Source organism: Fusarium sambucinum, chromosome II, assembly GCF_050947815.1.
Source record: "Fusarium sambucinum isolate potato_lamoka chromosome II, whole genome shotgun sequence".
Taxonomy (NCBI): domain Eukaryota; kingdom Fungi; phylum Ascomycota; class Sordariomycetes; order Hypocreales; family Nectriaceae; genus Fusarium; species Fusarium sambucinum.
The window spans coordinates 6,980,084-7,005,154 of NC_139293.1; the positions used below are offsets into that span (position 1 = coordinate 6,980,084).

At 48.2% G+C, this 25,071-nt stretch overlaps 8 protein-coding genes across 8 annotated transcripts; 5 read left to right on the forward strand and 3 right to left on the reverse strand.

Moving 5' to 3' along the window:
- Positions 1-2,794: 2,794 nt before the first annotated feature.
- Positions 2,795-4,600, forward strand: FSST1_009236 (auxin efflux carrier; the record flags this gene model as incomplete). The annotated part of the gene is made up of 3 exons (XM_083226193.1): positions 2,795-3,062; positions 3,118-4,477; positions 4,537-4,600. 3 exons carry the CDS (start codon positions 2,795-2,797, stop codon positions 4,598-4,600), a joined length of 1,692 nt encoding a protein of 563 aa, XP_083085197.1.
- A 428-nt stretch (positions 4,601-5,028) lies between these two features.
- FSST1_009237 (pyridoxamine 5'-phosphate oxidase family protein) lies at positions 5,029-5,856 on the reverse strand (the record flags this gene model as incomplete). The annotated part of the gene is made up of 3 exons (XM_083226194.1): positions 5,029-5,438; positions 5,495-5,669; positions 5,749-5,856. 3 exons carry the CDS (start codon positions 5,854-5,856, stop codon positions 5,029-5,031), a joined length of 693 nt encoding a protein of 230 aa, XP_083085198.1.
- Positions 5,857-6,501: 645 nt separating this feature from the next.
- On the forward strand, positions 6,502-8,795 carry FSST1_009238 (carbamoyl-phosphate synthase L chain, ATP binding domain-containing protein; the record flags this gene model as incomplete). The annotated part of the gene is made up of 3 exons (XM_083226195.1): positions 6,502-8,546; positions 8,598-8,676; positions 8,727-8,795. 3 exons carry the CDS (start codon positions 6,502-6,504, stop codon positions 8,793-8,795), a joined length of 2,193 nt encoding a protein of 730 aa, XP_083085199.1.
- A 325-nt stretch (positions 8,796-9,120) lies between these two features.
- On the reverse strand, positions 9,121-10,213 carry FSST1_009239 (putative amidoligase enzyme-domain-containing protein; the record flags this gene model as incomplete). The annotated part of the gene is made up of 3 exons (XM_083226197.1): positions 9,121-9,276; positions 9,327-9,892; positions 9,961-10,213. The coding sequence occupies 3 exons, from the start codon at positions 10,211-10,213 to the stop codon at positions 9,121-9,123; spliced, it is 975 nt and encodes a 324-aa protein (XP_083085200.1).
- A 1,007-nt stretch (positions 10,214-11,220) lies between these two features.
- FSST1_009240 (gamma-glutamylcyclotransferase family protein) lies at positions 11,221-12,339 on the forward strand (the record flags this gene model as incomplete). Its single annotated transcript, XM_083226198.1, has 1 exon — positions 11,221-12,339. The coding sequence occupies one exon, from the start codon at positions 11,221-11,223 to the stop codon at positions 12,337-12,339; it is 1,119 nt and encodes a 372-aa protein (XP_083085201.1).
- Positions 12,340-12,523: 184 nt separating this feature from the next.
- On the reverse strand, positions 12,524-13,937 carry FSST1_009241 (uncharacterized protein; the record flags this gene model as incomplete). The annotated part of the gene is made up of 3 exons (XM_083226199.1): positions 12,524-12,570; positions 12,620-13,198; positions 13,253-13,937. 3 exons carry the CDS (start codon positions 13,935-13,937, stop codon positions 12,524-12,526), a joined length of 1,311 nt encoding a protein of 436 aa, XP_083085202.1.
- Positions 13,938-14,721: 784 nt separating this feature from the next.
- Positions 14,722-16,844, forward strand: FSST1_009242 (Hsp70 family protein; the record flags this gene model as incomplete). The annotated part of the gene is made up of 8 exons (XM_083226200.1): positions 14,722-14,799; positions 14,851-15,002; positions 15,058-15,319; positions 15,371-15,652; positions 15,703-16,145; positions 16,196-16,256; positions 16,305-16,614; positions 16,693-16,844. 8 exons carry the CDS (start codon positions 14,722-14,724, stop codon positions 16,842-16,844), a joined length of 1,740 nt encoding a protein of 579 aa, XP_083085203.1.
- A 236-nt stretch (positions 16,845-17,080) lies between these two features.
- Positions 17,081-24,964, forward strand: FSST1_009243 (phosphoinositide-3-kinase-related protein kinase family protein; the record flags this gene model as incomplete). Its single annotated transcript, XM_083226201.1, has 9 exons — positions 17,081-17,690; positions 17,743-18,383; positions 18,436-18,719; positions 18,764-20,039; positions 20,093-20,332; positions 20,383-21,624; positions 21,672-22,146; positions 22,196-22,676; positions 22,729-24,964. The coding sequence occupies 9 exons, from the start codon at positions 17,081-17,083 to the stop codon at positions 24,962-24,964; spliced, it is 7,485 nt and encodes a 2,494-aa protein (XP_083085204.1).
- Between the last annotated feature and the right edge of the window lie 107 nt (positions 24,965-25,071).

The window sequence follows — 25,071 nt, forward strand, 5'->3', positions numbered from 1 at the left end:
AATGAGTTATCCGCATCTACAGATACCTATTTGATGATTTTCGGCTTCCAAAGTCTAGGTAGTAGTGACTTTTCCCCTCGCCTTGCGGGTTTATCTATGTAATTGATAACATTCCCTATTGGATTGCGCAGATGTGTGGGCACTTGTTGAAGATGCAAACTTCTCATGGGCAGGTAAAGACAACCAGAGCATCTACGAACGACACGGCTATTGTTACTCTAAACTGGTAGATCTGAAGCAAAGAAGGACATTCCCTAGACCATTTATCACCAAATAATCTAGAGGTGTGGATAGTTGTTTGCTATTTGCAAATGCAATCTGATAGCAACTTGCTGGTAGAACACAACTACTCTAGGCGTGCAAGCGAATTTCATTAGTACCATAGGTACATAACATAACACTCTTGATTCATTGACCTCAATGACCAAACATGTGAGATGTTGATCTGTATGGCCGCTTAATGAATAGCCAGTAATAAACACAGGATATCAGCCAATGGCGGTGAACTGTCCTTTGTTAGGTGCTCATGACTTTGAGAGGGAGAGATTATGCCAGGCCCATGTTTACAAACAACATCCCAGGAGGTATCTTATAAACGAACATCAATGATAATACAGAAAGAAAAGGGGACGACATGCCCTACAAATACCACGTTCTTCTCAGGGACCAAGCTATTTTCTCCACGCGGCATATTATGTACTTGTTGTTTTTATTGAGAGAGGCTTCTACCCATTGAAGTTTGAGGTCTGAGTGAGGATGGCATGTTGATGATGTGCGAGCCTGAAATGGAAGTAAGTGCACAAAAGTTATACTGTAGGAGTTCTTATTACACCCGGAGATAGTTATCACGAGCTCCTTTTCTTAACAACCTTGTTTCTGGTATAGTATTATGGAAGGGGCACAATTGGCGATGCTTCATTCCAATTTTAATCACACTTAAATTTACCCTTCTGCAGTGTTTTACACGCCAGCGGCGATCCCTGCGGGCCATCTTAAATTCTAAAGTTTCCAACGTAGAGTCGATCTCTTTGGGCAATGCAGAATGCAGGGTACTTCGAAACCGTCATGATACATGTCTTTACAGAGCGACCCCTATCAATGTGACCGTGGCATCGGAGGCCAAGCACGAAACATAACTGAGAAGATTCCCTAAAACAAAGTTGCCAAGACTTCGGAGGGTCGTCAATTGGAGTTCTATCACATCCATCCATAGTGGGTGTTTGGATAAGTCAGCGGATTTCGGAATGCCAGCAGCATTGATTGATGGTCAAGGCGAATAAGCATATGCCGCACATATTATTGAATGCAACTCTAACAACTGTTGCTATTATATGTAGGATTGCCCAGTCCTACATAGACGGTAAACACTATTAATAAATGGATTTAATATGTTCTGCCGGAGTAGCCATTGGAAATCCTAGCACGAAACATCCTTTTTCTACTTGATAATATTATGATATTTGTTCTATATATGGGCTACTATCTATCGGAACGAAACATGCTAGTAAGGAACATTTGGTTATGTCATATCAGCATTGAAAAGCATCGCGTGACAGGCTACGCAAATTGATAGACCTCGCCTCATACTCTGTACAAACATCAGTATTGCCCAATAACGAACGGTGCACACTGTCTCGCTATTCGAGGAGTACAAAATGCGTAATGACGGCTTGCGTGGCTCATCACAGAGGCCAAACAACTCCAGCCTCTGAGCGTGAAGCACCTGGCAACGTGCCAGATAACACCATGACGAAAGTTGGCGCCACACCTAAATGCAATAGTGTGTCGTGCCGGAAGATCACTATCCTACCCGACCCCTGTACGAATAGACAGGACAGGATCAACATTCCTAACTTGGCATTCTTGAACGATTTTGAGACATTAGGGCATCTTGGAGGTGGGCTGTCAGAACTATGTTTCAATACATCGTCGTTAAAGAAAAGATGCGATTTGTTTCTGTTTGTTTGATGATACAAAGGAGGTGTCTGGCCGACTTGGCCCTGTAGAGGGATGTTTCTGGATGAGTCCAATAGGAGTCTACTAGTGAGTAGTTGGCTGTGGCGTCACCAAGAAAGTCTCGCCTCGTCTGCATTAGAAACCCCTGCTTGGGGGACGCTGCCCTGGCGCCACGGCACACATGGGCGTGTTTCAATGGTTAAGTTTGTTGCGAGACAAGGATCCAGATTAAATGGTTTGGTTACCTCATTCAGGCCGCCGGCACATTACTGAAGCAGCCAGTGACGAGGATAGATGATTCCCCAAGGAGCTGAAGGCCCGGATTGAGGTAACCCAACAGGTGAGAATAGGACAGTCAAGAGTAGCCTAAACAAGGAAGCTTATGGGGCTGTTGTCATAGTTCTGTACCTCCAAACTACTAGCTCAAGGTTATCAATCGGGAATTGGGGACGTACATCGCCATCTTGTAACTTGTTCCAGTTCCCGTTCCAGGTCCAAGCCTAGGAGGCACCGCCGCCTTTGGCCCCAGAAAAGTACCCACCCACGCGGCGTTCTATCATTTCGCACTCGCTATCCTTTGACCTTATTTTCTTTAAATACTATTCAACGACGCAATTCTTCGGCACAATTAAAAAGCCTCACTTTCGTATATATCAACTGAGTCGCCCGTTGGCTTTTCTGCACGCCCGATCTCCACACAAGCTGGACAAAAGCCTTATCAGTTGCATCGCCACGGACGCGCGCCCAGAGATATAAGCATTTGATAATCCTCCGATTCGCGCCGATCGTTGATTTTTACCTTACAACAAACAACAATCCGAAGCAGTTCAACTACTTGATGGCTTCTTGGCAGTCCTTTTCGGTCCCGTCTTTTCGACTGACGCAACTTGCTCAAGATGCATACGAGTTGCCTCTACAAACGTTCGCCACCACTAATGATACGCATCCTTCGATAGCGCACCTATGTCTCCTGGTGTTCGAAGCTGTACTCGAAGTAGTATGTGTCAGTTTGCCTGGCTACATCGTCGCGCGGCTCGGCCACTTCGATGCTGAGAAGCAGAAGTTCTTGGCCAATCTCAATGTGATGCTATTCACGCCATGCCTGAGTATGCTATGGTTCAGCACCAACTGTAATTCGGTATGCTGACATTATGATCGCAGTCTTCACTAAGCTCGCCTCTCAGCTTACTGCAGAAAAACTTTCCGACCTCGCCATTATTCCTGTCATTTTCATCATCCAGACATTCGTATCATGGGTCGTATCATTCGTTGTCGCAAAGTTGTTCGGATTCAACAGGCGAGCATCCAACTTTGTTACAGCAATGGGTGTTTTCGGAAACTCAAACTCGTTGCCTATCTCCCTCGTTCTCTCGCTTTCCCAAACACTGAAAGGCCTGCACTGGGATAAGGTTCCTGGCGACAACGACGATGAGGTTGGCGCGCGTGGTATTCTCTACCTCCTTATCTTCCAGCAGCTCGGTCAGCTTGTCCGTTGGAGCTGGGGTTATCATGTCCTCCTTGCTCCCAAGGAAAAGTACCCCGAGTACCGCGAAGAGATTGCCGAAGAAGGCCAGCGCTACCGTGACGATGAAGACCACGAGAATGCGGCACTGATTGATGGCCTCGATGGCGAGACGGAGGACGAAGGAGACCGCCTGAGTATCGACTCACAAAACTATGATCCCGCCGGTCGGACCCCTATCGCGAGTACCTCCCGTGTCTCGCTTGCAGTTTCTAGCGACGACGATATGCCCAAGAAGTCTATGCCAAAGAGCAAGCAGGGACAAACTGATATCACTGCTCCCCTTAATGGTAATGCGGGTAGCATGGATTCTTTCCCACCTGTCCCATCGCTTGAGGATGATGAGGAACCTGCCGGTATCGCAGCGAGAACCAAGTCCGCTGTCAAATCACCTTTCATCCGTCTGCACAGGGGGACATCCAAAACACTTTGCAACTGGTACCAGAAGTCTCCTGCCCCTGTCAAGGCCACCCTGAGGTTTACTAAGCGTGCGGCTGGAAAGTTCAACAACTTTATCTGGGAATTCATGAACCCTCCCCTTTGGGCTATGCTGATTGCCATCCTTGTTGCTTCCATCCCATCGCTTCAGCGACTTTTCTTCGAAGAGGGCTCTTTCGTTCAGAACAGTGTGACCAACGCCATTCGTTCAAGTGGAAATGTCGCCGTTCCATTGATTTTGGTCGTTCTTGGTGCCAACCTGGCTCGTAACACCATGGCCAAGGATGAGGCACTGGACCCCGAGGAGGAGCGCATCGGAACCAAGCTCTTAGTTGCCTCTCTGCTTTGTCGTATGGTTCTGCCGACTGCTATCATGGCGCCCATGCTTGCTCTCATTGCCAAGTATGTGAACGTTAGCATTCTCGATGATCCCATTTTTGTCATTGTTTGTTTCTTGCTCACTGGAGCACCCAGCGCGCTTCAACTTGCTCAGATTTGCCAAATCAACAACGTCTTTGAGAAGACTATGGGCAGAATCTTGTTCCAGAGCTATGTCATCTGGTAAGTCACCAATTCTTTGCCTCGGTATGATATGACCCGAACCGCGCTAACTTATGCAGGATCCTTCCCTCAACCCTGATCCTTGTCATGATGGCTCTCGAAGTCGTCGAATGGGCTCGATAATTCACAAGTTAAACGTGGATTTGGAAAGCCAACAAATGGAGTTTTGTTAAGTTAATTATCTTAGGTCTGGTTGGACTGTCTCTTCATCTGTCGGTCTCTGTTGGCGTCACGGGTTGAGTCAGTTATTGCTCGGGAAACATGTACCGGCAAGGCTTTACGGAAACTTGGAGTTTACGTCGAGAATTGGCCAATGCTTGGTGGACTTGCGCCCACTGTTTATTATACGCAGGGTATTGTTATAAGCGGGAGTTTCTTGTTTCTTGGCCTGGCTTATAATAGTGCAAATGAGTAACGGAAAAATAAAACGAGTTGTTTTTGGTTTGTATCAACCTTCATGATTGAAGCACCATGTTGTGCTTGACTACTGCCTGCCAACTGTGAAATTATAACATACTGAACAGAGAACTGCTAGCTGCAACATACCCTTTTCATTCGGTTCCGTTAACCATGTTTTCCTCCGGCACGATCTCCCAGTCTCTTACAGTGCCCTTCCAGTCACTAATGCGCACGTCCTTGATATCAACCGACACAACTCTGACTTCTTCGCCAGCTACGAAGCAGCCGCGGCCTCCATCCTCAACAAGCCCGTTCTCACGCTGAAACGACTCGGTCGCAGACTCGTCAAAGGTGTTGTTCTCGAGATGCTGCTCGCGATAATACTTCTCCTCATCAGTTCCACTAGGCACCAAGCGAGCGGCACCTCCTATGGTCGCGCTGATACTAGAGAGTGCTGCAGTGTTGATATTTAGAAGGAGTGAGGCAAGACTCGAGCGGTGCTCGGGACCAGGAGAACCGCCTGACGGTCGGCGGCCGTGAGTCGGCGGTCGGTGGGAGACCCCTAAGCTTTTGTTAGTATTGAAGTATCCTTATTCAGAAGTGATGTAAGGAGCGTACAATCATGGACAAGCAACGATACGTTGGGGTTAGTCACCAGGTTGGATGTCTTTTTAGAAGCCGGGTTTGTTGTCATGATGATGACTGGGTAGTTGGAGTAAGGCGAAGATGGGAGGTATGTATAGTTCATAAGGGAAACATGGGGCATGTTATCTGTGCATGTTGCTAAGTGAAGCTATATTGATTGTCAATAATTGATCTGTGGTGATAGTTCGTTGAACGCGATGTCAATGTGGGGGACGGGCAGAGCGTACAAAGCGAGCATTGTCAAGACATTGAACGACATCCGGGGGCAGTGTCGATGTTGTCTGCTTGTGAGTATCACCCACAGAAGCTTCAGAGTTGAGAGGTATTTGCTCCATCTTGAGTTATGTATCTTACTAATTTGGTGGTTGAAGATGCATGAGATAGGCTCTGCAGGAGCTTCAGCCCAGCTTTGCTATATGGCACATTCCGCAAGCCCCGACGCACTCATCTGGGCTTAGTCATTCGTCAATTGAGGGGCAGGTGACGTAGTATATGTCGTGGGTAAGTGCAACTGGGGACTATGAGACAGATAGTCCAAAGTCAGGATCAGTATTAATAATAAGATTTGAGCTTTAATATTCATTTAATACCCACATCCAAAACCGAATGGAGATGATTTTGAATTGGAAAAGGCGTATACACCATTTTGTACAAGATGTTCATGTCTTATTCTGTTCCTTTGGGTTGTTTTCCCCAGAGCCCAGGAACTATAAGCTTCTAAAGTTGCCGTCTGGGGAAGGTACCTAAGTACCGGCTACTTGCGGCTCCATACGGTCACGGTTGTTGTTGCCGCGTTGAACCTTCAGAGCCGACGGCACAAGCACATTCACGGCATTAGGATCGAGGATAATATTCCGAGGCAGATATTTGTAGACGGCCGTCTTCTTATTTATGCCCCAGGACTTCGTTCTGAAGTTTTGTCAAGCTGCATACTGTTCCCAGACACTGAATTGGGTGCTTCTATAATATAATCACCCATCATGCGTTCTACACTTCGCGCAAACCGACGTCTTCCTTTGAAGCCTCTCCCTCGGTTTCTATCTACCACTACTTCTTCAAGCGCTTCCACCTCTTCGTCACCTACGCCAAAGCACACACCCATCAGTTCGGTCCTTATTGCTAACCGTGGTGAAATCGCAATTCGCATTAATCGAACTGCTGAGCGCCTCGGTATCCGGGCCACTACTGTTTATACCGACATTGATGCTGGCTCTTGGCATGCCTCTTCAGGATTTCAATCTCTGGGTTTGGGTCCCGCAAACGCTTATCTAGACGGTGAGAAGATTATCTCTCTAGCGAAGCAGAATGGCATCCAAGCACTCCATCCTGGTTATGGATTTTTGTCTGAAAACTCCAAGTTTGCGGAACGTTGCGAGGAAGAGGGTATCGTATTTGTCGGGCCACCCGCTACTGCTATGGCCGATATGGGACACAAGGCTCGCAGTAAAGAGATCATGACAGCTGCCAACGTTCCCTGCGTCCCAGGATATCACGGCGCAGACCAGGGCGAGCAAGAGCTCCTAGAACACGCCAAGAAGATCACATTCCCCGTACTTCTCAAAAGTGTCCGTGGTGGTGGGGGTAAAGGAATGCGTATCGTGTTGACCGAGGAAGAGTTCTTGACACAGCTCAGAAGTGCCCGAGCTGAGGCAAAGGCTTCATTTGGTGAAGGCGGCGAGGTCATGTTGGTGGAAAAGTACATTATTCGCCCACGACACGTTGAAGTGCAAGTCTTCGCCGATAAATGGGGCAATACCGTCGCTCTAGGCGAACGAGACTGCAGTATTCAGCGCCGACACCAGAAGATCCTTGAGGAATCTCCTGCTCCTGATCTGGATCTGGCAACTCGGCACGATCTTTGGGACAAGGCCCGAAAAGCAGCTTCAGCGGTCGGTTACGTCGGTGCTGGCACCGTTGAGTTTATTCTCGACAAGGATACCAACAAGTTTTACTTCATGGAGATGAACACCCGACTTCAAGTAGAACATCCTGTCACCGAGATGGTCACTGGCCTGGATTTGGTGGAGTGGCAGTTCCGAGTTGCTGCTGGCGAGAAGCTTCCTCTGTCTCAAGAGGAGGTGGAAACCCAGATGAACGCTAGAGGTGCCGCCATCGAGGCAAGAATCTACGCCGAGAATCCCGAAAAGGGTTTCATTCCCGACTCTGGCAAGCTAGTAAGGGCGTACCTCCCAGCCGAGCTGCAGAACGAGGACGTTCGTCTGGACTGGGGCTTCCGTTCTGGAAACACCATTTCCGAGGCTTATGATGGTATGATCGCTAAGCTTATCGTACGAGGCGATACAAGAGAACGCGCTATTGCTAAGATGGAGAGCGTCCTAAGATCCTATGAGATCGTCGGCGTTGCTACAAATATCGAATTCCTGAAGCGTCTTTGCGAGACTGATGCTTTTGTGGAGGGCGACGTAGAGACCGGCTTTATCGACAAATGGCGAGAGCAGCTATTTAAGCCTCGAGCTATTAAGAACGAAGTCGTTGCGCAAGCAGCCCTTGGTATGGTCAACTTCGAACTCCAAAACTCTGGGCCTCATGGCCTCACACTTGGCTTTGGCGAGGCCAACAACATTGGCGAACGAAAACTTTCTTTCAAGATCCAGGACGGATACAGCCAAGAAGAAGGAGAAGTTGTTGAGGCCAGTGTGACACAGGTAGCCCATAACCTGTACAACATCACTATCTCCCGAAAAGGCAATGAAACGCCTCAAGTATTCACCAACATTGCCTGCAAGCCAGAGCCAGAAGGCGAGGTTATGAAGCTGGAGTCATACTTCCCACTCGAACGTATTCAGTCTTCGGTTGTACCTCAACACACAGATAACGATACAAAAGTCACTGTCTTTCAGCATGGTGTGAAGACGGATCTTGCCCTACTGCCGCCCAAGTGGTATGAGAAGGCACTGGGCCTTAAGGAATCAAGTGCCTCGGTGGCAGCACCCATGCCCTGTAAGATCCTGAAGAATGAAGTTGAAGAGGGCCAAACGGTACAAAAGGGTGCCCCTCTTGTAGTGTAAGTCATTCACTTGTGTCATTTCTGATAGAAAGACTAACATGCTCCTAGGATCGAATCAATGAAGATGGAGACTATTATCCGATCGCCGCAAGACGGTGTGATCAAGAAGCTGGCACACAAGGAAGGAGTGAGTCAACACAACAAACTTTCATAGGGGTTATCGCTAACACGGTCCAGGACATTTGCAAAGCAGGCACAGTGCTTGTGATGTTTGAAGAAGCCGAAGGAAAGGATGGAGATGCATGATTGATTTGGATATAACGATATAATAAATTCTGGCGTTAAATAAAGGATGTATGAGTGTAGATCTATTTATATGGTTTAATTATGACTTTGAAAACCTCTATTGGCTCAAACTCTCACTTGACAGTTGAACAGGTATTTATCCTTCCTACTTGTCGTTGAATTGTGTCTCCCCACCCATATGCCCAAACTCCACCAACTCCTGCAATGCAATCTTAGACAGGGAAAAAACTTAAAATCAAACCAAAACAATAGCAAAAGAATATTTGCCTTGACCCTGATGTTTCTTGGTCGAGTCTGTTGTAGATGAAGAATCGGTGCTGCCCGATTATCGGGTATGCATTGCAGTATACTCCGAAGGGAGATATCGGCTAAGTTTGGATGCCTTGGCCGATGAGCGAATCCGTTTCCACCAGCTTTCAATACGTGCTTGGAACTTTGGATCATCAGACGTTGTGAATATAGTGAATTTGTTGATGAGATCCTAGATTTTTGTCAGAATGGACGAGCTTTATGGGTATGCATTAAACTCACCTCCTCTATAGCCAGCGTGATGAAACCCATCACAAATGCCACCCAAGCAAGGGTTCCAGTTGTGTTCAGGAATTGGTTACCGCCTCGGAACTCGACCGTGCCAGTGCATTTTCCTGTCTTGGGACTTGGGAAGATGTTCTGGAAATTCCAGAGCACATATCTGTTTCCTTGCATGTAGTAGCACAAGTCAATCTCTGATGTTGCAGCCTTGATTGATGCCGCCACTTTCATCAGTGAGCTCTTGTTTCTCCCAAACATGGTCAGCGTGTCGCGCAGTCCAGAACCCATACTCTGGCTATTAGGACGACAGTACTGGTTCTCACGACGGACCCTTGGAAGCATGGCCGCGACAAAGTCTTCGTAGAGGACAGTTGCAAAGGCAATCTTCTTAAGACTGCGCAAGGAGAACTTGTTGTGACTGGAGACAGGAGTAATGTGGACATGACCTCCACAGGAGATGTCGCGCTGAGGACTGAAGTGTACTCGCATGGCTTCCCAGAAGTCACCGAGGATTTGACTGACGGGTTGTTTTGTATCCAAACGAGGGGAGACGACTTCCATGCAGACTGGGATCCCATGTTAGTGAGCTGACTAGCTAGGTTTGGTTGGTGCCGTGTTGGACGGAATTACATACCCATGGGACGCTCTCTTTTCAGAGAGCCATCTCTAGTGACAAACCACTTGCCACCGTAATACTCTGGGTGTTTGCTGTACTTTGAGCAGTCATCATGTACTGCTGCAATGTCTCGGTTGCGTAGTTTCTGGGCGAGTTGTCGATACCAATCAACGTTGGTAAAACTTTCCACAGGACCGTAAGGCTTCACAACAGCTTCAATCTCAACACCAAAGTTGTAATGTTTAAGCTTTGTAACCGACATGATCGACATTGCTTGATGTAAAGGCGGGACTCGAAAAAGAAAAAAGTTGGCCGAGTCAATAAGTTCAGGGATAAAGGTGGCGGATTGGGCCTGCAGATGTATGTCGAAGATGTCCGTCCTTGATTTCTGTATAGGTATCGAAGTGCTTTTTAGTAGGAATGATGTTGTTCCACATGCATGAAGCTGATTGACTGTTGTTTGATATATGAACAATTGGCTCTCAGCTGTCCAGGCAATGAGTGATGATAGTTGTTCACCTGACACAAGCTGTACAATATCGTCACATCCCAAGAAAAGCGTTGTCTTTTCGTGCTGTTAAATACAGCAAAACGTCTCTCTCCTCGAATAGGCGGTGCGGACGGATGCTCTGGCAGAGGATGCCGGTGTGGAACCTCGCCGGGGGGTACGGGGGTCTGCCGAGAGGCCGGGGTGCCAACGCCTAACATGGAAAAGGAGCGGGCTGGGCCGCCTCGTAGCGTCTCAATCTTCCAAGGCTGCAGTATCAGACGACAGCTGGTTTCTTTGCCTGCCATTGAGGCTCGCCAAACAGTCGGTATTCTGGGGATAGCTGCACATACCCTGCAATACCCGCTCGCTAGTTGTTTAACAAGTCGTCTTAACGTGGACCTCAGCAATTGGTCGTGAGTTGTTGTCAAAATCTGACTCAGTTGCTGCCCAATGTGACAGCGAGCTCCAGGCCCAGCAGTCCACTCCGCCTGCCGACCGCTGTTGGCGCCGAGTGCGACTACTGTGCGTAAGTCAGTTTATGCTTTGGCAAAGTTGACGTGGACGCTGCTTGTTTGGCCGGCTTCTTGTTTTTTCCTTTCATGTGAGGGAGCCGATTCCCATCACATCTTAATCGACGTTAGCAACCCACTATCACACTCTTCTGCTGTACCAAAAACGAAACATAACGCAACATACCATACGTTTCTCTCCGTACCTGCACCGCACCGCACCATACCATACCAGATTACCGGATGCTCGGAATCTGATGCCCCCGAAAGATTTTCAAAATGAACACACATACAGATGACGAAGGCCAGTCCACCAAATATTATTTTGCCTATGGGAGCAACCTCCATCTACAGCAGATGAAAAAAAGATGTCCTGGAAGCAAGTTCATCGGTTCTGCAAAACTTGTAGACTACAGATGGCAGATCAATGAGCGCGGGTACGCAAATGTCGTTGAGGCGCAAGGCCACTGGGTTGAAGGCTTGGTCTACGAGATCAATTCTCGAGACGAAGCTCGTCTCGATATCAATGAAGGCGTTTCCAAAGACGCATACAGAAAACAGTACATGTCAGTCTTGTTACGGCGTGCTGATGCTGCATTGTACCGCCGGCCTGTGCCTTGGATTGTGAACAACGGCGGTCCTGACCAGGCGAGAATTGTGGCTCAGCAAAGCGCCGGACAGAGCAGACTCATGGTCTACAAACCTCATTTGGAACACAACATATTGGTATATATCAGTCCAAGATACATCGTCGACAGTGACCCCAAGGAAGAATATATTGACCGAATCAACTTGGGAATTGCCGATGCCAGAGCTCTGGGGGTCAGTCACGACTACATCAGCAACTGTGTTCGACCCTTTATCCCAGTGACATCTACCCAGAACCCGGGACCGTCTGGGACAACAACTAACACAACGGCAGGCAATAAGCCAAAAGTTGTGAGAAAGGCTCCTACTCCCACTTCCACTCCCGCCCCAGCTCCAGCCAAAAAAGCCAAGCAACCTGCCCTTGAGGTCAAACGCACAACTCCTCCCAGAGGCAGAGACCCGTCGCCAAACAAGACAACCAGCCGAAGACCATCGCCACAACAGCAACAACCTCAGTCTCCAGGGGCTTATAATCAACGTTTCCCAAGAAACTCTGCACCCGGTGGCCTTGACCGGCTTATGCGACCTTCGCAGTCACGTTCTCATGCAGTATCGGCGCCACCACTTCCCCAACGGCCAGTTTACCCTGGAGTTACCCTACGAGTTCCTACTTCGAACCGGCCGAGGCCTGTGTCAGATGTTGGCGCGCCGGCGCCTCCTTTGCCTCCTTTGCCTCCTCGACCTCGTCGAGTACGGAGCATACCAGTCATTGTTGTGCAGGAAAGCTATAGTGGTTACTGGTATCGATAAAAAGTTCAAATCTAGCACGAAATTCCCTTAAATACCCAAGATCGTTATCCTGCACAAGCACCCAGTCGAAATTTCCATACATTCAATCGTTTCCCTGTTGTGTCTACCGTCCTCTTAGTGCTGTGCCCTGCATTTGGCTGACTTTGTGTATTTCATTAAGAAAAAAGCGATCTTTCCATACATGCTAATATCTTGATCTGCCTGATGATGACACAACGGATCCAGCTGGCCCTTGAGACGCGTCAGAGCTTGAAGAATTATTATAGACACGCATACTTACTTCTTGCACTTGATGCCCTTGATGCGCTTCGGCTGGAACCCTGGGAAGATGGTATGCCATCCCATAGCCATCTCATTACCGTTGGCCCCTGAGATATATCCCCCCCTGCGTTTGTAACGAGAACGGTAGGTTTGACAATTGCTTTCAGCCCGAGTTTTCTCCCCTCGTCAATCCTCTCGACAAACAGCCCAGGAGCTATATCAAATAAATACATGACATTGCGCCTTGCTGGCGAAGAGGACTTGGTCCCAGATAAGTCAAGAAGTGTCCCCCCATTTGCAAGGTTGAAGCATTGGTAAACTTCAAGTCGTGTTGAGGCTGACCGAGCTGGCCACTTCAAGGAATAGATACTAGGTGCCAGGTGAAGCTGGTGGACGAGGTCTGCCGCAGGCTCCACGATACTCCGTCGAACAGAAGCCTGAAGATCTGCGGGAGGTGTCCTTGGCACAACAATTGATAGCAAAGAAGTCAGATCATCGACAACAAAATTGATATACCGTTGCCGTCGAGTTTTGAAGGCGGGTTGGTGTGTCAGCGCTGTCAACGTTTCACTTCTCCATTCCCTACACTGAGTTATATCTCAAGACAAGTTAGCGACTTGCCCGATGTACTATCCATAGGGACGAGACAAACCTCTTTGCAGCCGAGACATAGTGCTTTCAAGCTCATCAATCCAGACAGCGGTTCCGTCGTCGTCACCATCATCCAGAGGACAATAGAATGACTTGGAAAACATGGTAATGTGGAGATAGTTCATAATGGCTCCCATGATTTGGAACTCATCAGATTGACTCACATTAATACACCGCCTGGATTGTTCTCTGAGAAGTGTGACAAGTCGTGAACCTTCTGGAGGAACTGGTCTACTCGTGAGGCGGCCGGTTTCCAATTCATCAATGACATGTCCAGCACGGTTCTCAACCCATCGTTGAACATTCGCAACAAGAGTCTTGTAGGCATCCTTTGCCTCTGATTCTGTAATGTCCTTTCTGCTAGGTTGTAGACGAAAAACCTGGTCCTGAGTCTCCTCGAGCTGCTGTTGGGTGATAGCAAGCTGTTTTTCGAGTGTTTCCACACGGAGTACCAGTTCGTCTTTCTCCATTTCACGGTCCTCAATTTCCTGTTGCCGTGAGTCCAGTACGGTCTCAGTGAAGCGACGCAAATGGGTCTCGCTAGTTAACCTGTCTTCAAGTCCGTGTGCGTGTGAAGATGCTTGCTCTGTTGTCGTACCACTTTCTCCTCTGTTTTTGTGATGGCGCGCCGTTCCCGAGTTTGCGGCATCGGTGCCTTGTGTTAGAAGTTGAAGATAGCGAAGCATTAGTGAGAAAATCAAATCATCTAGCCTTGCATTTGCGACTCTGTGACTGCCGGAGATTGGCTCTAAGTCTGGTTGATTAAGTCTGGTAAATCGAAATGAAGCCACATGTGGCACGGCTGGGTCACTCTGCAGGAAGACCACCGCCAATGGGTATCAAGGTTGCCTAACAAGGACCTAACTGCAGCCTCATGTTGTGGTTGGACACTTTCGTTGTTGGCATTAGGCGCCAGCTAATGGGTACCTAATCATTTGCTGAGTTGTGTGACAGCAAAAAGTCGGTCTCGTCTTGAGCGGTCACTGTGAGCTCCACTACATGTTGCCGGGGTCAAAATGGTCTTCGATTGTACCGAATTTCCATCGAGGGCCAAGACGACAGTGCTTAGGAAATGACAACCCACTCGATTCGAAGCCTTGGAAGAGGTCAAAGTTGGAGACCAACGTGGCTGCTCCATGACTGATCGGTGAGGGTTGGACGAGGCCCAATGAACCCCGGTCACACCGCGATGAGGCCTGAAAGAACCACGATGAGTGGCTGAATGCGCTCAAACTGCAGAACAGCTCATCGGCGGGTTAATAAAGAACGTTCCGGTAACGTACTGAATTCAGATGTATCCAATTGGGGGTTGACATGAACGAAATCTGGGGCAAGTTGCTGCTCACGAATGAGCTGTTGGCAGAGTTCCCATACCTCATACATCACAGGACCATACCTGGCCGTCCCACCACAAATAGTCGACATAGTAATGAAACACCATATCGTACCTCGAGTGAACAAAATTTAGCCATGACAGGTCGCAGAATTGTTGTTTCCATAGACTTTGGAACGACCTACTCAGGCGTCGCCTGGGCCGACACGAGCCGGGTAAGCGTTGCCCTTACATCTCCTCAAATGCGAGACCGCTAACTCCAGTAGCCTGATGTTCAGCATGTCGTGACAGAATGGCCCGCAGCCGACTCGTTCAAGAGCAGCGCAAAGGTGCCTACCGAACTCCGAAAGGTGGCAGCTGGATGGCAGTGGGGGTTCCAGATCCCCGAAACGGCGAAAAGAAGTAAATACTTCAAGTTGTTAGTCTTTCTGCGTTCTTTCTCTACTGCCTTGTTTGACCAAAATCTTTTGTAGGAAGTTGGACGATCCATCTGGGCTCACGAAAGATGGAGAGTCAGCAAAGGACCTCACCAAGGTCTACCTTTCGTGTCTTCAGTCGCATTTCGTCAGTGTTCTCGGAAAGCGTCTGTCGCCGAGTGTAGTAAGATCAACGCCTATGGACTTTGTCGTGACGGTCCCGGCTATTTGGTCACCCAAGGCAAAGCAGATGACGGAACAAGCCGCAGCTATGGCAGGATTCTGTGGCAACCAGCGCATCATGCTCATTTCGGAGCCTGTAGGTTGAAGGCTCAAAGGATAGTGAAGTTACAATGCTGACAACATGCAGGAAGCCGCAGCGCTATATACTCTCAACACTCTTAGCCCTGCAACGTTACAAGTAGGTCGCAAGTTTGTTGTCTGCGATGCAGGCGGTGGTACCGTTGACTTGATATCCTACCAAGTAACGCGAACAGGCAGTGTTGAAGTGAGAGAAGTCACCGAGGGCACAGGCGGGAAATGTGGTTCATCTATGCTGAACATGCGTTTTCGTCGACATTTGAAGCAGACTCATGGTGAAAAGTACTGGACCGACGAGAGACTTGTTCCAGCCTTAAATGAGTTTGAGACGGTAGGTATCTCCAAGGCATTGCTTGAGGTCAGCTCGCTCACGACATACAGTTCAAGAAGACCTTTTCACCAAAAGGTGAACCTCTAACTCTCAAGGTCGATCCTAGCCTTGGTCTGAAGCGAAATCGTTACACAATGTCACAGGATGATATGAAGACCAAGATATTTGAACCTATCATGAAGGATGTCATGTGTCTTATTAAGGAGCAAATCAGAATGGCTGGAGAGGGAGTTGCTGCTGTGATTCTTGTTGGAGGGTTCGGTCAGAGCAAGTATCTGAAGTCCCGCGTCAAGGAAGCCGTCTCGAATCGCACGGAAGTCCTTCAACCAGAAGATGGCTGGACAGCTGTGGTCAAAGGTGCCGCAATGCATGGGCTCAGTCGATACCAGTCCTCATCGACCCGGGTGGAAGTTGCGTCTCGAATCGCTAGACGATCATATGGAACATGCTTGATGACGAAATATGATAGGATGAAGCATAACCCGAAAGAAGCGTGGGCAACTAGTATTCTTACTTGTAGTCGCTTTTGCTGACTGCTTGCAGGTTTTGGTCTGAGAAAGAACAAGAACACGTCGTATCCGAAATGTGTTGGTTCATCCAAAAGGTATTCCAAATTTATATAACGACGATTTCTTCATGCTAACTTGAGCAGGGCGAATCGTATCCTGAGGGCAGGCCATCACGGATAGAGTACCAATGCGATCTCCCTGTAACGGTTGGCCATGAACCCCAAACTGAGGTCGATATTTATAGCAACAACAATGATGGCAAGGCTCCGGTACATCGCGATTCAACCACCCAACGGATCGGAACACTCTCAATCGACCTTAGGAAGATTCCTGAAGGAGTCAAAAGGGCGTCGAGGGTCAGACGCATGGGAATGCATCAATATTATTGCCTGAAAGGTGCTATTGAAGCAGTGTACGGATCAGCAGAAATCACATACACAGTTAAACTTGGAGGTGGGAAATTTCTGGTTGTTAGGAGTATGACCGTGGCTAACTCATGCTCAAAATAGGGATTACACACGATATGATCAGTGTGCGGTATGAACGCTAGACTCGATGGCAGGCATCAATGGGAAAGGAGTATGGAAGAGCATATTTCGATATTGCGGCCAACTGGTATCGAATTGGGCGGTTTTCCAAACATATACCTTTTCTTAGGGAAGGTATTTGATTCTGCATCCTGATATTACAAAATAGAATTAAAAAGTTATTCCCTGCAACTTATGTTTGTGTTAGGTACCAGGTAGATAGGTTCAATACCTTGCTAGAGCAGGTAGGTTAGTAGGTAGATAAAGATGATATAAAAGTCACGTGATCACGCGACGCCCCACATCGTTGGTCGCGCCCTTCTCACTTACCATCACAAAGACCTTCGTGCATCATCGTGTGTTTAGGCAGTATTCATAATGCTTCATACATTATGGCCAACAACCTTGATCCCAGAGCGGTTGTTTCCGATCATGGGCAAATGGCTGGTGGATATGCTGCTGGACCTCCTCCATCGACCCTAGCTGCACAGCTCGTGGAGAACATTTCCGCATCCACGAAATCCTCCAAATCAGATGAGAATAGTGAACTGAAGGGTTTTTTTGCCATCATTCAGCGTGTCAAGGACGACCCTACGCTTTTAAAGACCCCGGAAGATCGAGTTGAGCATAATCACATGCTCATATACGTCTATTCGAGAGCCGTCCTCGAAGGTATTCGATTAGACGATCCTTTCCTTGACCAGGCACAAGTACGAACAGAAGCTCTAAAAGCAATCAATTTCTTGAGATTCTCCATCAAAGAAACACCTGCTGTGCTCAAGCATAAAGTGAACAGCCAAGAGTACATGTTCCGTGGGCAGGAGCCACTATGGATTTGGCTTCTCCCCCAGTTGCTCAGGCTTCTCGGCCATGCTCAATGCCTTGAACTTACAGAAGCTATTGAGAGCTTCCTTCAGTATACGATGCTCATCATGGCACAAAACTGGAGTTTGTGGGATATGGTCCCTGCCTTTCTGTTCTATCTTCGTACAATTACCTCTCGTAAGTGGCGTCCCCAAAGGTGGAGATGCAGTAACTTACGGGTATACAATAGACATACTTAATCGACTCCAAGATCCCCTTGTCGTACCCGATGTGGAGGAGAGCTTTGCGATGTTATCTCTACCCTCGGAACTTGCTCTTTGTCGATACGTCGACAAAAGCTCGTCCTTGATCGGCCAATTGACATATTCCGTTGACCGGATGCCACATGCTTTACAACAACTCATAAGCTTCTGCAACGTAGTAGCCCATCCTATTATATCGACGGATGAGACATTCCATACTGTGATATCTTTCTCGGAGAGTGCAGTATGGTTGATTGATGTTCTGGGAGATATGCAAGCTGTCAGGAACCGCTACGGTCATGCATTTCCCGCCCCTTCACTTCACATTCTACAGAAAACCATCCAAATCGAGAGAGCACTGTCAAGAAAGACAGGGGTTAGTGCTTCGGCTCACAAAAAAGCCATCACTCTCTTAATCCTTCTCTGTGGCGATATAGTAGCAAGCTTGGATGGGTCATCTATGCTAGACCCTAATGATGAGGAAACCTGTCGATCATACGTCCTAGCTCTTGCTACAATCATAGCAGCGTCGGTTGAGGACAGGTCGATCGGACGACTGGCGATGTCTAGCCTTGTAGACGAATCCTCGATGTTTTATTCTGCTATGCCTGAAGGAACAGATATATGGGTATGGTATTATCTACATCTTCTTCTTCTATTGACCACTAACTTTTGAAAAGAGAATGACACAGATGTTGAGGCAAGTGAATGCCAGTTCCGAACCAGGATTGCTCAGCTCAAATACGCACCCATCCAATTTTGAGGATGCAGAAGTGCGCGAGATCCTCCAGGCGCTGGCTTTAACATACGATGCGCCTGATGAGAACTCACAAGATCGTTCCAAACGACGTAAAGTATCGCAAGTAGATTCTAGCCCTATGGCTGTTCTGATGAGCTTCTTGGGGGTCACCCTGGGGTTAGAGAGCATTGATGATGGCTTCCCGAACCTTGAACATAAATTTCTGTAAGTCACTTTCCCCTCTAATTTGCAAATTCTTACTGCCACAGGAATATATTTCCATCTCTTGACGAATCACGTCAATGCCTCGCGCTTGATCTGCTCTCGAGGGTATCATGCCTGGCTGACAGGAAGGTCCCGCCGTCCAACGATGAGAAAACATCCAATGCGAAGGCCCGTTGCTTTATTTGCGAGACAAACGAATTTTCGAGTCGTTCAAACCTCAATGCAACAACTGCTCAGAAGTCTCGAGTCGAGGCACTTTTTACCCAGTTGATCCGACTTCCGATTGTTGCCGAATCTCGGCGCCTAAGGGTTGCTGCCATGATGGCATTAAAGAAGATAATTTTGCACTGCGATGACGCTGAGATACTCAATCTAGAAACCTCTGCGTTGGGCCAGTGGTGTCTTCAGTCTTTGAATAGCTCGATAAGAGAGCTTCGAATAGCTGCAGGAAGAGTTCTGGCTACTTTTTCTTTAACCAGGCCAGAGACTGTCCTCTCGAGCATTGTTCTACCAGCTCGTCCAGCAGAGGGAAATGGTGCTAAAAACCCACGAGTGAACCATCTTCAGGAGCATCCTATTCATGCTGATATGCATTTGAGTACAGCCGACAGAGCCTCCTCAATGAAGCGCCAGGACTTGGTATCGCGCAACAGAAAGAACTCGATCGCGTTATTAAAATCAATCTCGGACAAGGACCAACCAAATTTGACTGAAACACTCATTATGGCATGGGGCCAACTAGGCACAGTTGTTTGGGAGCACGAACTCAACTTGGTACTCATTAAACTCCTGGAGTACCTGGGAAGCAGTAACAACGTAATTTCTGCTTTTGCTTTCAACGAGCTCTTGAACCTTGCAGATGCCCGCCGAGTGACCCCAAGACGCCTGTTTGAACCCTTTTGGCCAAATCTGGCATACATGGCCACTAAGGACATGGTCCAGCGCCCTCAAATGAGCCGGACGATTGCTGAACTCCTTCAGGTTTCTGTCAACGACCTTCTTCTCCTAATCCAAACCCACGCATTGCCGTGGCTTGTACTCGATAAACAAAAAGACGTCATTCGAAAGATTGCCGAGGCCCGACAAGAGTCGGAGATTTGGCTGCCTCTGATCGACCCTGCGAATCTGGCTGCTACTCTCGCGTTGCTTCTGATACAGGATACAGAAGACATCGCGGCATTTGCAAAGTCACGCCTGGACGAGCTATCAGCGCATTTTGAAACCGAGTCGCTTGCTAATCTTCTTCAAGTGGAGCCAGTACTCACTGTGATGGAACTGCTAAAGGCAGCCGGCGATTCAGACGAGACCAGAAAGACACCAGTAAGTCATCCTTCGCATATGCTTGACGTTTTGACCAGCTGATCCATCCCTAGATTCGGAAAGCCTTGGATACAATGGCCGAGATGCTTTTGCCTTCAAGTAAAGGAACTCGATCTAAGAAAGGAGATCATACTGCTCGATTTATTCATTCCTCGCTTCTTGGGCTTATGGCACGTCTCTTTGATGTAATTAATGATCATAACCTTCCAGACCCAGAGCGCCGGTGCCACATTCGAGCTATGGAAGAGATGATTAGAGTGTCGAGGGGCTATGCAAGCACCGCCAGACCTCAGGTAGGTACAAAGCACACATGTTATGAAAATAATGACTAAGTTGTTTCCAGATTTCTGCTTGTTTACTGTCCACACTCGCGCAAGATGCTTTGAGGGAGGCCAGTTTCTCTTGCTGGGTGTCAATGCTCACCCATCTTGGCCCTGAAGACGTTGAGGCATTGCTAGAAACGACATTCTTTGTCGTTACTCGCTACTGGCCTTCGATGAACGAGCCAACAACTCTTCTTGCTCGGCGGACCCTTCAACAGCTGGTCGACAAATTTGAAGCTCTTGTCGCCAAATACATCGTCAAATTGCCTTCACTTGGACATATTCCTGAGCTCAAAGATATAGAGTCAAAACTGGAACAGCACAGACCAGCAGCACTTGCGGTTGAAGAGGTGCTGGGAGCCTTTGCTGAGAGAATCCGCCATGAGAACTCGGGCGTCACGCTTCAAGCACTGACCGAGTTGATTCCATATCTTCGCGGAAACCAGGCAGCTCTACATACCTCCGATGCCAGTCTACAATCAGACACTGGTGTTGTGGTCCTTGTACGATCTCTCCTCGACTGTGCTTGCAAATACAACGGTCTCCCGGGAGACATCGCGCGGCTATGTACAGAAGCTCTGGGCTTGATAGGCTGTCTGGATCCCAGCAAGACCGAAACTGTGAAGGAACAGAAATCCATTGTGATTCTAAACAACTTCGTGGATACCGAAGAAACCACTGACTTTGTCATTTTTCTTCTGGAGGAGGCCCTCGTGCCGGCTTTCCTGTCCACGACCGATGTCAAGTTCCAGGGGTTTCTGTCCTACGTTATGCAGGAGCTTACGAGCAGGTGTGACCTCAGTGCTGCATGTGCCATGGCGACCAGCGGGATGTCAGGTGGCAACGATATTTATCGCAAGTGGATCACGATGCCAGAAGCTGTCCGAGAAGTGGTCAGCCCTTTCCTGACTTCCAAGTACGTTGTTGCCCCAATGGCGCACTCGGAAATAAATTATCCTATTTTCCGACCTGAGAGGTCATATGGAAATTGGCTGAGGCATTATGTTATAGACCTCCTTCGGAAAGGGCAGACCGCATTTGCTGATCTGATATTCGAGCCTTTGGCGCGTGTCATCCGTGTCCGGGATCTTGCTATTGCCGAATTCATTCTACCCTACATAGTTCTGCATACTCTGCTGGGCTCTCGTGCTACTCAAAAGGATAGGGAGAACGTCCTTGGCGAGCTTCTGGCCATCTTAGAGCATCAGCCTGGCGAAGGGGCGTCTTATTTGGAGAAAGAGGATATGAAGAGATTTTGCCACGTAAGTCTTGGCATTCAACGTTTTTGGTCACAAACTAATTGGTTTAGGCTGTTTTTCGCATCGTGGATTATGCAATGAGATGGATGCAAACAAAGCGAGCAGCCGGCCGCCTCACCGAATCTGATAAGGAAAGGTTGACCCAAGTACAGGAGGCTCTCGACAAGATTCCGGCCGAGTTAATCGCACAAAGGGCCGTCGATTGTAATGATTACGCTCGGGCGCTTTTCCATCTAGAACAGCACGCTCAGAAGATGGAGCAACGGAAGAGGGAGCCAGGAGAGCGCGTACGGCTGTTGCAAAAATTGCAAGATATTTATGCCAACGTTGATGAGCCTGACGGACTTGACGGGATTTCAGCTCACCTGCAAGTTCTTGACATCAACCAGCAGATTCTGAGTCATCGCAAAGCTGGTAGATGGACCGCTGTACAGAACTGGTACGAAATAAAACTGGCAAAGGAACCTGCCAACATAGATGCACAGATCGACTTGCTGCATTGTCTGAAACAAGCCGGCCAGCATGGTAAGAACACTTGGTTGCCCGGTCCAAATCAGTGGCTAATAAGAAACAGAGGCGCTTTTGAATCACGTCGAGGGCATGCGAACTGATGCATCCATAGACAACAAGATTATGCCTTATGCAGTAGAAGCAGCATGGGTAACAGGGAGGTGGGAGAGCCTCGTAAAATTCACCAAGCGATTTCATGGAGACATCATTGAGGACTTCAATGTATCGGTCGCGGCTGTTCTCGATAAGCTCATGGCCAAAAACAAGCCCAAAGAGATATCTGCGATAATGAACGACATAAGAGTCAAAATTTCATCGTCAATGAACGCTGCATCCACATCATCACTCCAAGCCTGTCACGATCTCCTCCTCAAGGCTCATATTCTCACCGACTTGGAGATCATCATTGACACCAAGGCTGGAGACGAAGCGGCTCGGCAAAACACAATGGCGCTGCTAGACAGACGGCTTGAGATTATAGGTGCCTATATGAGTGACAAGCAATATCTCCTTGGTATCCGACGCGCAGCCATGGAGTTGAACAGGTATGTTTGTTCCAGTTAGTGTCTATGCATATTTTTGTCCTAACCAACATAGACCAAGCTTTACAGACCTAGACATTTCTGGATTGTGGTTATCAAGTGCACGACTCGCTCGAAAGTCGAATTCTCTACATCAATCTTTCAACGCTGTCTTACATGCCTCGCAACTGGGTGACGATGCAGCGACTATCGAGAATGCCAAGCTTCTCTGGAGAGAAGACCAGCACCGAAAGGCAATCCAAGTCCTGCAGGGAGCAATCAAGAGCAACAAGTTTATGACACAGACAGGAACGGCAACCAGCACTAACACCAACAAACTAAGCCCGCAGCAGAAGCTCTTGACGGCTCGAGCACAACTGCTCCTCGCTAAGTGGCTGGATAGCGCTGGGCAGACACACGCGGGTGCTTTGCGTGAGAAGTATCAGCAGCCTCCAAAAACATTTGCGGCCTGGGAGAAGGGTCACTACTATCTCGGTCGGCACTACAAAAAGATCCTCGAAGCCGAAAAGCCCCTTAAAGCCGAGGACCAAAGCGATAACTACATCACCGGTGAGGTTGCAAGGCTTGTCATAGAGAATTATGTGCGATCCCTCAACTCGGGTACTAAATATCTCTATCAAACTCTTCCAAGGATATTGACTCTTTGGCTTGACCTCGGAGCACAGGTGGACAAGGCGCCAGAAGGCAAGGCCTCGCTTTCTCGCGAACTTCACCGACGACGTGTGGAGCAGCTCAACCTACTGCACTCATTCCTCGACAAGTACATCCACAGGCTGCCAGCGTATATCTTTTACACTGCTTTGCCGCAGATTGTTGCACGTATCGCCCATCCCAATCCGCAAGTATTCGACCGGTTGACGCATATAATTGTCAAGGTCGTGGAAGCCCATCCTCGACAGGCACTTTGGAGCTTGATCGGGATTATGACAACCAGGCAAGTGTCGGAACGAAAAGCGCGGGGAGCCCAAATCCTTCAAACACTCAGGAACATATCAAAGAAAGTGGAAGGCTCTTCAACTGACTTCAAGCACTTACTCAGGATGGGGGAGAAATTAGCTGAGCAGTTGCTGTTGGCGTGTCAAAACGGAGACTTCCGTAGCAACAAGACTGTCCATGCCAGCCTAAGCAGAGATCTTCGATTCCATCACAAGTGCACTCCTTGTCTATTGGTGGTGCCTGTCGAGAACTCTTTGACAGCAACATTACCAGCGGTGTCGGAGTACGTCAAGAAGCACAAAGCATTCTCCAGAGACGTGGTTACAATCGATTCTTTCCTCGACGACGTTTTGGTGCTGAGTTCATTGGCCAAACCAAGACGACTCACAGCGCGCGGTAGTGATGGAAAAAACTACATGCTTCTCATCAAACCCAAAGACGATTTACGAACGGATCAGCGTCTCATGGAGTTCAACGGGTTAATCAATCGATCGTTGAAACGGGACGTAGAGTCCAGTCGAAGACAATTGTACATCCGAACGTATGCTGTGACACCGCTCAACGAAGAATGTGGTATTATCGAATGGGTGCCGGGGATCAAAACCATGCGAGATATCCTTATCAACCTCTATGCTTCTCGAAAGATTTATCCCGATTATACAGTTCTAAAGCAGCTTATGGATGAAGCATGTCTTTCCGATGGCAAAATCAGAATTTTTACTGATGAGGTTATGGGAAGATTCCCCCCAGTTCTTCAGCTCTGGTTCACACAACAATTTCCCAATCCATCAGCATGGTTCGCTGCACGACTGAAGTATACACGATCATGTGCTGTCATGTCTATGGTAGGCACCATTCTGGGACTTGGCGATAGGCATGGCGAGAACGTGAACCTGGAGGAGGGCAACGGTGGAGTATTCCACGTTGATTTCAACTGTCTATTTGACAAAGGCTTGACGTTTGCAAAACCTGAGCGGGTGCCGTTCCGACTCACTCACAACATGGTAGCTGCAATGGGTATTTACGGCTACGAAGGGCCTTTCCGCAAGTCTTGCGAACTGACTTTGAGCATTCTTCGTCAACAAGAGGAAACGTTGATGACCATTCTTGAGGCATTCATATACGATCCAACGTTGGACTTGCAGAAAGAAAAACGTACACATCGGAGAGGAGATGTAGGCGTCAAGCTTCAGCCTCAGAGCGTTGTGGACAGCATCAAACGCAAGGTTAGGGGGTTACTCCCAACTGAAAGCATTCCTCTGGGAGTTGAAGGCCAGGTCGAAGAACTGATTAAACAAGCGGTTGATCCCAGAAACTTGGCTGCAATGTACATAGGCTGGTGTCCGTTCCTGTGAGAAAGGACAACCCTAGAAAAGAGAATGGCGTTAGGTTGAATGCATGCAAGCAATCGAGAAAAGGGCTGGGTTACTTACAACACAAATGAATTTTTATTATGCTGATT